Source organism: Mesitornis unicolor, unplaced genomic scaffold (genome assembly GCF_000695765.1).
Source record: "Mesitornis unicolor isolate BGI_N332 unplaced genomic scaffold, ASM69576v1 scaffold5009, whole genome shotgun sequence".
Lineage (NCBI taxonomy): Eukaryota > Metazoa > Chordata > Aves > Mesitornithiformes > Mesitornithidae > Mesitornis > Mesitornis unicolor.
Window position 1 is genome coordinate 26,676 of NW_010209100.1, and position 15,247 is coordinate 41,922.

Genomic DNA, 15,247 nt, shown 5'->3' on the forward strand with positions numbered 1-15,247 from the left:
AGTGCAAGCACTGACAAGCCTAGATAATAAGAGCCTCCCATACAACACAGCAGGTCCTACAGTCTTGCAATATCCTTCTCCTACTGGACAACAGCTCCATTTAAAAAAAAAAAAAAGAAAAAGAAAAAACAGTCATTTTAATCCCTGCATTAGGCTGCATCCCCCCATCCTTCTTTTTTAAGCTTGATTTAAAAAGCTTGCTATCTGCTAGTCAGTCTATTCTCCTTCAATAGCCATGAGTCTACCAGCCAATTTCAGCTAGATTGGTTTATCAAGCTAAGAACAAAAAAAACAAAAACCAAAACAGTGCTCTTACTTAGGAAGAGATGGAAAGAACTACTTATTTTAATCAATATAGGTAAATGCCCACTCCAAGCAAACACCCCATCCAGTACATTGTCCCTTGTCCAGTGGGAGAGTCAGTGCAGGAAGAGAATAGGAGCACAACAGTGATGAGATCAGGTGCTCAGGTGACAGAAGACATGCATCAGTAGGAACCTGGGCTTGATTATTTCTGCTCCTCATAAAGCAGCTTGTTTCTGCTGTGAATTTTAATAATTAGGAAAAAGGAATCAATTCAGATATTGAGTCAAAGCAGGATTACCACATACCATACTTCTTACGTATTTCATCATGCTTCATTTTTCTTTCATGTTTCCTGCAACAAATAAAGACATCAAAAGAATATTCAGACTGTTTTGAGCTGTAAGCAAAATATGTTAATTACATCTGAAAGATGACAGAATTTTTAAAATTAGTATGCAATTACAAATTTTTTAAAAATTGCATTTATCAGTTATATATTTTATCTTTTCATATACACTTTATGCATCTCTAAGAGTCTCTGTGACTTCTCACTAATCAGTAATAGCAAAGTAAGATATATCTGGAAGGATAAAGAACTTTTTTTCTATATAGAAGTAATGTGTCCACATACAGTGTGTGTAATGTCGACATATACACACGTTGATGTATTAATCTATACATAAGCAGCAAGGTACAATATTGGAAGATTCCCTAATACTTTCCAGCAGGGAGCATAATTATAAAATTTAGCTGTGATACAGTGTGCTTCAAAATCCTAATTCAGCAAGCATAAATGAAAACTTCAACTTTCTAAAATGAAGCATGGCATCCATGTAGAGAATAAATTAAAATAATGTGCTATATAAAAATTGGATGCCTCTAGTTACGTGTATAATGATAGACAGTTTTCAAGACTGTATCTAATATTGTCAAACTTTTATCCGCATAAACTGTCTGACAAGTCAATTTCTTCCTCTTCCTCCGCTCTCCTTTGCAAAGGTAGAGGGAGAAAAAAGAAGGAAGTTTAAATAGAAATTGTTCCATCATTCCTCACATAGTTTTCTTATATTTCAAGGTGAATGTCTATTTGCTTAGTTTAAAAACAAACAAAAAAGCTCCTATACAACTGTTTCACTAGGATAATCCAGTATCTATATATATTTTGAGGCAAGGACATAGAATGTGGCAAAACAGTGTTCCTCCTTGTGACTTTCGCCAGACTCTAATTTGCGCATATTCAGCAGAAAGCTGTTAAGCACTGACAGCTTAATTCACCAAAGAGCCCATCTGCCCTATGCATATTCTGCCTCCAAACAATTCCTACTGCTAATCAGATCCTGTGTGTCTATCCTCAGCAGCAATTATCCTGCTTCCTATGGAGCTGAAAGGCTGAACTGGCCTTTCCCTGCAACTGCATTTCTGGAGAGTGTGCAAATAAAGCACGATGAGAACAGCAAACAAGAAAGACTGGCTCCAAACCTTCCACTCCTCTTTTCCTGAGATACCCATCTCCCTCATGTCCAAAGCAACCTGTCCACACTGCAGGAGAAGAACTGGGGAATCAGAGTGACAAAATGAAATTCATGTAGAAAAGGAAAGTCAGGACTGAGGTTGACCAGAACAGGAAGATGAGGAGTCAAGTTTACCTATTGAGGGTACTGACCACAGGATTCCTGCTTTCTGTGTTGCATTAAGAGGAAGACATTATATGAGGCAAGGGATCTCAGGAAGAGAATAGATACTCTGCTGAAAGCAGCCTTCTCCTGGGTAAAGACAGCCCTTATTTCTGTAGTTTCCATGTGACCATAAACTAGGTTTTTTACTGGTAGTACTAACAGCAAGTTCTTCACTGTTTTGCATACCTTGCCAAAATTAATGGAGACTCACTGCTGCAGTTTCAACTGCAGTCTCAGTACTTCAGCAGTCAGTCTGCATCTGCCCTGAAAAGCACTAAGTATCTGTGTAAGAAGGGTAAGGAGATGGGAGATGGGGAAAAACAAAACAAAACCAAAATCAGGCTGTGTGTGCTTTAAACCTCAGAAACGCTTTATGATACTTCCCTAGGCTATTCAAAACAAACCACCAAACATCTACAATTCTTACATTGTTTAAGTTTGAAGGGCAAAACCATTAATATTTGTGAAACGTTCGAACTCTGACAGGCAGCCATGACTAAATCGTAACACCCATGACTAAATCCTTGTACAGTAAATAAGGCTTAGGTATACATCGACTGAGAAGAATCAGATGCAGTTCTGAACAGCTGTCACTGAATCGGCCACCCCGAGGTGCCTTACTGCACCCTTCACACCTTAAATTATGATCAGCCAAAGTCACTTCACTGTCTTCCGAGTTGCTTCTGTTTCTTGGCACTACTGCTACTACTCCATCTTCTGTACTATATTCTTGGCTCTTCATGCAAGTTGTCCCCACTGCTGTAAGCTAAGAAAGTATTTTTCCTAATACAAACAATTCACATCAGAATTTTCCATACTTGGTTCTTCACAGATGAACTGTAATGCTTTCTTTCCCTGCCCCCCAGCCTTGTCCTCCCTTGCCAGTACACTACCAACATATACTTGGCAGCTTATCTCATTTAAGTTTTAATTGCTTTTCATTGGTTTACCAACTTCTAACATATAAATGATGGTTTGCAAGTTATACAAGTCTAACATATAAGTGTACTATGTATCTGCAGTTGTAAATAATTAAATTAGTATATAGAAAAAGACTCACTACTTGATGCTACATTTAAAAACTATTTTTCATGTTACAGAGGGCATGAAGTCAACTAAAGAACTAAAGCTATGCAATATAATACCTGTTTTCCTTCAGTATTACTCAAAAACCTAACTCCAGGTTTCCATCCCCTCCTGCATGTCACTGTAAGTGCAAACTCTAAATGAGAATCACACCAGTGATCTTCAACCTTCTCAGTGAAGTGACAGCTACTTGTCACTTCACAAGTCCTTGTGAAGAGAAGCAGAGGGCAAATGTCATTATCCTTATTCTTCATTCTATCAGCCATCTAAGTATTCCAGAAAGACACTTCCTAAGTATCCATAATAAACTGAATTTTAGCACAAATTTTAAACTTACAAAGCAGACTTTCACTGTCTATCTGAAAAGCAAGGCAACATTAGGTGCTGCAACTTTTTTGAGGCTTGACAAAGAATATCCCTTCTCTTTAGAAGAAAACAGCAGTTTCTCCTGCATTACAGAAGAAACATCACCTTCACGCTAGCACTCTGCCTATTGTGCTGTGACTAGTTAGAAGTGGATTAGCAGGTGGAAAATTTCCCTTTTTTCTGATCCATTGCAAGTCTTCAACATCATTTATCTGAGAAACCCTGTGGTACAGCTACACATGAGCATGCTTCCTAAACTGGCCATCTATTTTTTACCCTTCTGTGCACGTTCAAGTATGACACTTTCAGTGCATAAATTAGAATGTTTATGAAAACAAATTTGCATCCATTCTCTTCTCTGACAGTTTGACACTACTTTGCAATGGTGGAAGGAAAAGTATTGCTTTTACTCTGTCCTCAAATAAATGCTTTCTTTGCTTCTCTCCCATCCCTGGATTGGGTTCTCTTTGTATCCTGCAGATCCCAGCAATCTTACGGATACATGCTGAGACTGTTCACTGAACTCACCCAACAAAATAAAAAACCTTAGAAACCCCACAAAAACATGAATAACTTCCTGCAAAATGAATCATTTCATGCCTTGGGCCTGAAAGAAAAGTAAGAATGCTTTTTCCATCAGCAGCTCACATTTACATCAAAAGTCAAATGCTTTTACATACAATCTAAAGGGTGAATTAATATTTTTAAGTGTAACGGTGCCACTACATTTTCAAAACAGTAATTTTATCTCGACTACACTAGGAAACATCTAATTCTCATCTTTCCTCTGCAGAAAGTAACTTTTAAACTTATACTTTCCTAAACAAGTACAAGTGCAGAATACATATTACTGCAACAGTAAGTCTGAAAAATAAAATTTGTGCAGAACAAAGAATTTCATAATTTAAAAGCTACTAAACTGTATTACACAGCTTGTAGAAAAATGAAATAGATACATTAAACTGCCAGTATGCCAAGCTAAAGAATCAATTTAAGCCATTACAACACAATCTATTCTGCTTCCTAATATCACAGTGCCCACTTCAGTGCCATAAGCATTGTCAGATCTAGGACAACCAGTTGCTTTATTTGCTTATATAACCTGGCAGTTCAGAACCACCAAACAGATTTGCACAGAATTAAGAGTGATTCTCCCAGCTCCTGCCAGAGACAAACAATAGTAGATGCATCTCAAGAGAACCTTACTGGTTTCCTCTTTGATGCCTAGTCAGAAACAGAACATGTTTGAGCAAACTAAGCCTACCTATCTTTTCCTATTTGCAATAGAGAAACTTAAAGTCTTCATGCAAAAGCTGCCCAGGGGGTCTCATCTGGAAGTATGCCTTGCTCCCTGCAGTCTCTGCTCATATTAACAACTAAGCTGAGTTCAGGAGAAAACAGCAGGCATCAGCAAGGCAGTGAAGGTGCCCACCTTGGCAGTCAAGTATTCAAAGAACATAAGCAGAAAGTGGCAAACGTAGGATCAATTTCCCCGTCAGTCTGTGGGGATTCAAACCCACACCTGACAGCTCCAAGCCTAGCATTAGTTAGGTTAGGACTTTCCTCTTGTCTTGCTGAAGCTAATCCACTGTAAAGCTCCAAAATAAGGACCATGAAAGCAAGTATGACTCAAAAGGTACACTGGGATTGTACCAGGTATCATGTTCCTATCTATAAAAGCTGTTTACCTAAATAACGTAAAAACCGTGAAGAGTTACTGGCCTCAAGCTATAAAAACCTCTATCTGAAGGAATGCTATCACTGCTGACTCTTACAGTTCTACACTGTGCTACAGCTTCAACAGAATGGACGGAAACGTAGGATTATTTTTAAGGTGAGATTTGAGCCAAAATTTTTCATTTCCTGAGCAAAGTTTCTAATAGGTATCTCACTATCATTCTCTCCACCCCTTTTCCAGCCAGACTTTAAAATAAAAAGAACCAGCTACAAAATGAACCAATAAAGTGGGGGTTTTGCCTCTGAATCCCAGCCTCACTTAGGCATTAACTCAGACCATAGACAGACATCAGTCCAGTAGAGACTAGGCAAGACTTCAGACCTCCTGTATATTCATGGCTGACACAGAGCATTCATGGTACCTGCTACAGCAAGCATCAGCCTGTTGGCTCCCTGTTAATTTACAGGTTCACAAAGTCCTGTTTGTGAAAACCTGATGTTGTCATGCCTAACTCCATAATGCCCCTTTGTTTCATACTCTGTGTATTCCTTAGAAGGGCAGAATACTTCTACATCAGCAAGAAGTCCATTGCTATATATCAAGCTGTCAAGACATACCTCTGAAGAGACTGTAGTCTTCGCTCCTCTCTCTTTCTAGCTAACCGTTCTTCATCTTCATCTGGTCTACTACAAAAATAAGGAGGGAGGGGAAAGCATAAGAGGAAAAAGAAATTTCAGTGCTAGGCAATCAGTATTCAGTCATTTGACTTATTTTCAAAGAGTCTGACTTGAGATACTTCTTCACAGCCATGTAAAATTTGATTGCTGAGTAAGTATAATTGACAAATATGTAGAATTAACCTTTCACATTTTATCATACACAAATGCTTCATCTACTAGAGCAATGTGCCCTTCGGACTCCACATGACAATTTATAGCCTCTTCAGAACAGGTTGCAGACTGTTTCAGAAGCAGGACTCCTACTTGCCATTTGCCCATATCACACCCCATTTTAGAGTAAGCATACGACAAAGGCACAGCTCAAGTCTGTTGTTACCCCTGGAAGAAGATTGATGGCTCATAAGCCGGTGATGCCAGAACAATTTATCTTTCCAAAAACCATCACTATCCAATCTCAAGTTGCCCCCAGGAAAGCAGTCTGCGTGAAGTGTCTTGGCAGCTGCCTTTCCTGTTCTGGAATAAGCACGGATTTACCTGAGTGCATCAGCTGTGTGACTCTGGGAAATGCTGAGCCTACACAGTACACAAGCACTGCGTGTGCAGATGCACTCCACTGAACGCAGGCATTTAAGCTTTGTGTCCTGCCTTAGTTAGACCATATAAGAATTGTAAAACTCTAAAGCAAACACCAAACTGTATTTGTGTTATTTGTTTTCTGACAGAATTAATGACAATGGACACCTGCCACGCTTCCCCAGCTGCTAATCACTTTTCAAAACTGAATGCACTATCTGAAGATGTTCTATATGTTCTATATTTACAATACTAATACACCTGCTAGTAGAGAAATGAACAGTTGTACCACACATCTGCAGAAACCAACATACAAGTTAAGCAAGAGTGACATCCAGTGGTTCATTACAGCATGTCAATTGTTTTAACAAAATTCACAGAAATCAGAACTGGAAATCTGAACTAAATTTTTCAATTTGCTCAATCAGCCCATACATATCTTTAAACATCTATTCACTTAAATACAACCCAGTAATTCAGAATCCATGTAATGTTCACAGACAAGTTTTCTAGTTTCTCCTTTTTTGTTTCCACAAAGAATTAGAAAAATGCTGGGGGAGTCTAGCAGGAAACAGATGCAACAGTTCACTTTTACTGGAAAAAAAATGTTTTGTAAAACTAATCTGGACATGAGCCGGCAATGTGTGTTCACAGCCCAGAAAGCCAACTCTATCCTGGCCTGCATCAAAAGGAGCATAGTCAGCAGATCGAGGGTGGTGATTCTGCCCCTCTGCTCTGTGCTCTGGTGAGACACCACGTGGAATACTGCATCCAGCTGAGTCCTCAACACAAGAAGGACATGGAGCTGTTGGAGCAAGTCCAGAGGAGTGCCACAAAAATGATCAGAGGGCTGGAGCACCTCTCCTAGGAAGAGGTTTTCCTTCAAAATTCAGAAAGTCTTAAATTATAAAAATAAAAAAGTGATTGTTAAACTGAGGAAGTTCAAGAAAGTCTACTTAATATAGCTCATGAATAGTTATATCTCAAGCACATGGAACCAGACTCCTAAAGTTCAAACACATGATAAAAACAATGAACTGAAACAATGCACCCACAGAGTCCTAGGATTGCTGTGGTAGAAATGGACCCAGGTGAGTCAGCCATGTTGCTGATGTGGGGATTTATGAACCTAGGTATTCTCTGTGTTCAAGGAAAAGGTAAGTGCTGGCTTCTAAAATACTGAAACTTCACAACTTAAAAACTCCCAGAAGGAATACTCATGCTTCTGCAAAACAAAGTTACCCCTGAGACAATACATTTAAGTCAGCAAAAGAGATCTAATGCTACATTTCTATGAATTTTCCTTCTGCCAATTCTTTAAAGAAAAAAAATTATTTTGTGGGAAAGGAGTCCCCAAAACTGAGGAAGCAGAGAGCAAAAAAAATCCTGCTGAGAATCAGTGAGTTTAAAGCCAGTCATATCTCAGGCTTCAGTGTAATAAATAATACATTCTGAATTCTCCTGAAATAAGCTGGACCCCACTTTGACAAGACGTTTAAATCTTCTAAGTGTCATAAGGTTAAGATCAACACTTTTGGACTCGTGGCATAAGATGACTCTCAATTAGCCCTCTATTTTTACAATTAGATATTACAGTACTGATGATGACTTAGCTACTAAAACTGAACTCTGGCACAAATCTCTCTTTTCACAAGAATCTAGCTTTATTTGTTGGCATGTCAGCCACAGCTGCCTAGTCAGTTCTTCTGTAGAGGACACTGGAAAATTGTACATAAAATGTAAACCAGTTTTCTATTAATCTTCAGGTCTTATAAGCTCAGGGCTAAGGAGTTATCAATTTTCGCACTAGAACAGGTTTGGTAGATCAGTCTACCAGCAGAACAGGTGCATGCATCTTCCTCAGGGAAAATGAGGGAATAACATGTTATTTACAATAATTGTCTCCTTTCTTTAAAGCCACATAGGTACCATATTTCTCTGGCATGAAGGTGAGCACTAAACACTGTACAGCTGCATAAGTTCTTTTAAAAAAAACTCCTCAAACAAGAACAGTGAATTACAGGCACTCAAAATAGTACAGATATTATTTCAGATCAAGAAATAAAGGTCCACATTTTGCTCACATGAGAAGTACTGAAGGACAAAAGGAACAGAGCTAGCTGAAGCTACACTGCCCAGAAACCTGAGCTCTAAAGCTTCGGTGTCACAAGGAAGCACATTGTGTTGTCTCATTGAACAAGGCTTTCCAGGTGTTTCATTAGGAAATAAGCACTGATCACCTCACATGGCAGCACTGATGTAACTATTTTCTTCCCTTTGAAGGATATCAGCCAATCAGAAAAGTAAGCCAGTAGGAGGAAAGAAAAAAAAAAAACAGAGAAATTTAACAAGTCCTCCAAGATCTAAAGAACACCTAACTTTTGCAGCATTACTTTACTTGAAAATAAGTCAGCTGCTCTTAGCGTCTTAGAGCAAAATGTATCATCTTACATTTGGAATATTTTGTTGAATTAGCAAAGATAACTAATCACTATGATACTGACTGACTGCTGACAGATCCCAGAGCAAACTCTGAAGCATGTGCTGTAGGATGCTGTTGCTCAGTTTATTATTACCCACCTGGTCCCTTTTTGCTGTACCATGAGTTTGCCTTGAAAGAAATAATTTGTTCTGTTGTCACAAGAAGCAAGTATTTATTTGGCCACTGAAATATTTTTTGTCCAATCTTAATGAGGAAGTAACCTTAATAAGGTTACATATCTGTGATGTTATCACTAATAACGTAACTTTGGTGTCATTCCAGCATAACTTCTAGTGTCATATTGCCTATCACTAAACACCTCCTTTTTGGTTGTGTCTCAACCAAATAAAATTGATCAAAATTGCTCCCAAATGAAAAGATTCTTAGTATACTGGATTCTAAAAATTGTAGGTAGGTATGGAAGACCAGCACTCAAAGTTAATAAAGGAAACAAATACATGTATTTACCTCCTGGAACGCCTTCTGCAGTAACAGCAGTAACAGCAACAGACTGCTATGGACAGCAGCATGAGTCCAGCTACTACAGCTATGGCAATAATTAAAGCCTCAAAGTTTACTGAAAAATATGAATATATTCAACCTGTTAGACTCCAGCATTAGCATTTGTCTTTCTAACAATTCTTCCCCTCCTTCCCAAGCACTTTTTCCACCGAAACCAAACATAATTCTGCAAAACCAGCCCAGTTAAAACTCAGCACATTACATTAGAATTTTGCTACTATGCATAATCTACACTGAACAGACACGCTCTTTACATATATCAAACTATTAAAAGTCATCCTGTAATACTTTCTATGAAATACATCTACTGGTGTGATTCCACAGTTCTGTGGAATAAAAACGTCACACAGATGCGGCATCAGTGTACACACATTCAACGCAGCAGAGAGAGAGCTTTCTCTTAAGAGAAAGAGCAAAATTAAGACAGACGGTAATGTCAGAGGATTTGAAGAAGCCAATACAAAACTTTCCATAAAACTTCCTAAGTCATCTTCTACATCTAAACAGAGATTAACAAATGGATGGGGGTATTATTTTAACAGCATACACCATAACAACTGTACCTGGTCTAAACCAGGACAGGACTATTCACAAAAAAAGAATCAGAGAAATGTGATAACCCAGAAAAGGGTGAAGCCCATGAAAGCAAACAGGGATGATATAAGCGAAGGTATAGACACAACTTTGAGGAATTATTTAAAGGACCCAACAAAGGACAAAATGAAAACATTCAGGGAAGTTGTAACAACAGAAATAAAAACTAAACACCTCTCCCCACACACACCCCACATTTCAAAGCATGATGGGGGGATGACAGGGAGGCTCGCTTCTTTCTCCCACATAAATCCTTCTGAATTCTGCTAGATTCAGCAGCTTCATGCTGCTGCAGTAATAGAAAGTAGCCGCACATGCACTTTTCACACCTTCAGGGTACCAGTGATACCACATATTTAGCAAGTGAAGTGCAGAGGGTCTGTCCTCTCTGATCACATGCACAAGCCAAGGAGTCTGTTAACTTCTTTACAGATCTCACCAACTCACATCTGGCCAAGGCTTCCTTCACAGATCCTGCCAAAAATTACATCCCAGCAGGTATTTTTGCTTGTCTGTTATAATTTGCTGCATACAGTTTATAATACAGATTAATACACAGTTTCCAGTTACAATACACAAGTAAATACTCAACTTGTGATTTTTTGAAGTAACACATTTCACCATATCGTATTTCTCATTCCGTTACTCCTCTACAAGTTACGAGCAATTAAAGACACATTCAGCAAAGTAAGAACAAAAAATGGTTTCAAACTCAAATGAATTTTTTCATAAGTATGCTGTTTACTTTTAAAAATGCCACTTAATTGAAGCAAAAATATATTTTAAACCTATTACTAAAGTGCAGAAAAAGACTCAGTTTTCAGTTTGGATTCCCCTCTCCACTATGTGCTTATTATTAATGAAAAACCAATACAATTAAGCTACTTTGTTTTACATTGCTTCTACACCATTCTTTTTTCTTCACTGCTGGTTAATAATCTGTCAACATGTCTTATTTCATATAAAACTGTAACTAGAAGCCAGTAATTTGTTTTTGACTTTGAGAGCTACAGTATTCACCTTCATTTTCAGCAATACCGAGCCAACACTCATCTTTTCATTTAATTTGCAAAAGGGAAAAACACCACCACCATACTCATAAGGTAATTAATCTTCCTGCTGTGTCTGAAGGGGACAGTCTCAATAAGACTATCCTCATGGCACACTGCTGCATATAATTTGTAAAAAAAAAAAGTCTATTAAGGAAATGCATATCTGGAGGGGGTTGTTGTTTTGGAGTTGCTTGGGTTGGGTGGTTTGGGTTTTTTTTTTTCAATTTTACATTTGCTGACAATGTGCTCCATTGCAGAGTTTTTTATTCTGTTTCAGCTACACTCAATCTAGAAACACAAACGGTACCCAAGCTAGAAGCCATTTTATAGCAGGAGTGAGCTGTCAAGAACACCCTTAGTATCAGTAGACACCAGCAATCACTGCTTTGCAAAAGGACATGTGCAAATGTATTTATGTACTGGGTGTGGCTGGGATGGAGTTATTTTCATCACAGCAGCTGGTATGGTTCTGTGTTTTGGATTTCTGGCTAAAACAGTGCTGATAACACACCAATGTTTTGGCTGTTGCTGTGCAAGCTCCAAAAAAAGAGTAGTTAGTCCTTGTCAACAGGGAATGACCTTATTTCTTTGTACCTCAGAAGGTGAATCCTGACTACTGACATAAAATACTCAGAACATTCCAAGATCACTGGTTCCCAGTCAAGCCTTTAGTGTCAACACAACTTTACTACACAGTAAATGTTTTAAAGTTACTGGATCAGCATAACTACACTGGCTGTCCACGAAAAACCCTTAACAATGACTCTTCTGTAAGTCCAGAAGATTAGGGATCATGGTTCAAATGATAAATCAAATCATAATCACTGCTTCTTCACCCTATCCCTCCAAATAAATTATCAGGAAACAGCTCTAGTAATCTAGTCTTACTTTCATTTACTTATAAATAATCCTCTACAGCAAAAGTAAAATTAGTACCTACTCCAGCAAACTCCCCATCGAGCATTTGAGAGTGAACACAATGAAGACGGTGGAAGAATGCTTCTCACAGGGTAATCAATACAAGTGTTGTTGGTGTAACACCAAAGGCACTGTACAAAAGAAACAGATAAAAAAACCCCAAATTATTAATCTTCAAAAACAGTCTATAATTTAGTGCTCCTCTCCACAGACAGAATTCTTGAATGCAGTACTGTATGTATATACTGAAAGTGCTTTGTGGTATGAAACCTACGAACGTCCTGGCACAATTCTTAAGTGAACCTAAACTGAATTGTGTGCTTATAGGTAATAAAGGTAATTAATATTTACACTAGCCTGAAAATATTTGGGAACATTTTGAGATACTCAATATACTTGAGGATAAAATGGCTTTGGGTTTAGGATCACTGAAATTACAAGAAATACAAACACAGAAAGTCAATAATTCAAAATTCTAAAACGCCTGGTGTCTTCGAGGAATACAAATACACTCAGAATCTTAGTTCAGCCCTATGTTTGACCATCCACAGAAACAAAGCATTAAAAACCCTTACAACTCTACAGGAAGTTTTGCTGCAAGGTAATAAAGCATACAGTCTTACCCAACACGTGTTACGAAGTACATTGTGTATCTTAATTATGCACACTTACATATCTGGATGTTTTTAAAATTTTTAATTTCTTACATGTACTATAGTTACAACACCAGCATAACAGTTCTGCTGGTTTTTTTTTGCCACCACTAAGCATCAAACTTAAGTTTTGTCTTTTCACCTGTTAAACCAGATACTCATTCAAAATTCCCTTAGCACACAACTCAACCAGTAAAAAAGTTCTAGATGACAGCAAGAGGAATCCTTGACAGAACAGGGTTTTTTAGGATTCAGTACAGAAAGAGCTCACCTAAGAACTATGCTTTATCTAACAGTACTATCAAGAACATCTGTCATACATCCTCAATTGCTCAAAGTCTGTTATCTTGCTCTAAAGAGTTAGAAAACATTAAATACAAAGAAAACCATTTGTAGTAGACTCTGTTTTCTTGAAAAAAGTGAAGATAGACAAAAAAGAAAGCAGAATAATCTTTGCAAAAAAACCTGCTTTCCTAAGTTTTAATTTTAATGAAGGATGTTAGATGAGAACATGCTTGTTTTTGTTGTATCAATTATTTAGTAAGAATTAATGGTTCAAAAATAACAGGAGCAGACTCAAAGTCGTTGTTAAAACTTTGAATGTAATGTTTGACCAGGACGCTGGACCAGACGACTTGGAAGGACTCTTCTAACCAGACCGACTCTGTACTGTTGGCGACAAGCAGGAACACAAAAAGGTCAACTGTATCACTCTGATGGAGACCAGTGCATCCCACTGTCAGCTCAAAAGGCAGTACCTGATACCGCTGCTGATCAGTGCGGAGACTGAAGTAAGAGAAATATTTCCATTGACTCATTCTCAAATTTTTTTTTCCACTGAAGCAATTAAACAAAGTAATTTCAACAATCCTTTGCTTTTGTACTGCTCACACAAATGCTAACAGCTTTGTTTGGTAGCCTTTTAAAAAAAAATTTTAAAAAGTGCGAGTTGTTCAAATCAAGTCTAAACTCCTCTCTTCGAGGTTATCACTGATGCTACTGAAGCAGTTGCCCTGAATGATCCATCATTCTGTCACCAAAACAAGCCAGGACACAGTCACTGGTTTCAGAGATACCAGTACAGAAAATAATGTAGCACAAACACTGCTGAAGGATTTATTTCTTTAATAAGGTGAACACACAGCACTCCGGTTAATAAAGTTGTGATCATGTATCTGCAGCAGCACTTATATGAAATGACAGTCACATCAGTGGCAGTGCTGAACATTTTAGTTTTTAATGACTCATATTTTCAATTTCCTACTTTATACTTTTTAAGATTAAGAGTTCTTTACACAATGCCATGCCTATAACTACAAATATACAGCTCTGACAACACACAATAACTACATCAATACAAGGCAATTAATTTTTTTCCCATTAAAAAAGCCAAAATATGTGTAAGACAAGCATGAAATAGGTAAGTTTAGATATTTCTCAACTTCCCCTACTGAAAAAATTTTGCAGTAACTTATGTAACTTAAAGACTCGTGAAATATTTATTTTCTATCTGAAGTTAGAATTTGAGACAATCTCTCACTTTAAATATGGGAGTTTCTTCTGCTCTGCAGAGACAGACACCTTTTGTGTATTTATCATTATCATAACAATTCTTTTTTGTGGAAGAGAAAGGGTTTGAGCAACAGACAGAAATATTCTGTTGAATTTAAATGTCTTTGTTATTGCAACCTCATTGGAAATCCAAACACTTTGACACTAGAACAGAGCCCTAGCCTGGCAGTCTTCAGCACTCAGAGTCTGATGTAGTCAGGGGAGAGGGTGACATGTCCGAACATCTGGAAAGCACTGATTTGGTCTGCCTCAATTAAATGCATTGCTTGGGGCATCTCAAGAGAAAGGCATTTCCAGTTTATTTACACAAATTTCCCAGTTCTCCTATTCAGCATAAAGTAGTGCAAGGCATCTTGGCCACATTAAGATTCAGTTTACCTAGCCCTTGTATAAGATAGAAATTTAACTAAGTGCTGCTTGCAAAATGAGGACAGCTGCAACTTCAACTTGTCTGGTTGCACTGTGAAAGCACTGGGAACACAGAAACTGGGAGCCTGGCTTCTGCACAGCCTGTCCTCTCCAGAGCAAGCAGAGAAATACCGCGGAGTTACCAACACACAGAGCAACCCCGGCAAAGCGAAAGCACACTGGCATCCAGTGTGACAGAGGGGAAGCAGCACAGCAGTTCACACTAACATTTAAATAAGACCAGGGACTTCTTATGAAAGGCAGTTTGACTAGACGCATCCCTAAAAACAAAACAAAACCCCCACCGAACAGCCAAACCAACCCCAACAATCTGACTTCATATTAGACAGAAAAATGACCAGAATCTCAGTCCAAAAGGATGTTAAAAATCTTACCGAAACATTTTTTAGACATTCTTCACAGGACCTCTGGGAAAACTCTGAGCAGGCTAGAGAAAAAAAATAAAACACAAAACATAGACAGATTTTATATTTATTTTTACTCAGTATTGTCAAACATTTAGCAAAATATTTAGCCTTTTCTTTTTTTCTACTTCTAGACAAACCTACAACTTGGACTGAAGCCATGGAAGCGCATTAAAAAAATCAAAAATAATCTCAAAAATCAAAACATCTTTAAGTACTGCTGTTACAAAATGTAACATTACCATGAGTGAAGGAA

At 37.9% G+C, this 15,247-nt stretch overlaps 1 protein-coding gene across 1 annotated transcript; it reads right to left on the minus strand.

Moving 5' to 3' along the window:
• Positions 1-611: 611 nt before the first annotated feature.
• On the minus strand, positions 612-15,014 carry LOC104547171 (pituitary tumor-transforming gene 1 protein-interacting protein-like; the record flags this gene model as incomplete). The annotated part of the gene is made up of 5 exons (XM_010192756.1): positions 612-658; positions 5,730-5,795; positions 9,316-9,424; positions 11,956-12,064; positions 14,962-15,014. Coding segments are annotated over 5 exons (384 nt in total), but the record flags the coding sequence as incomplete, so codon positions are not given.
• Positions 15,015-15,247: the final 233 nt, after the last annotated feature.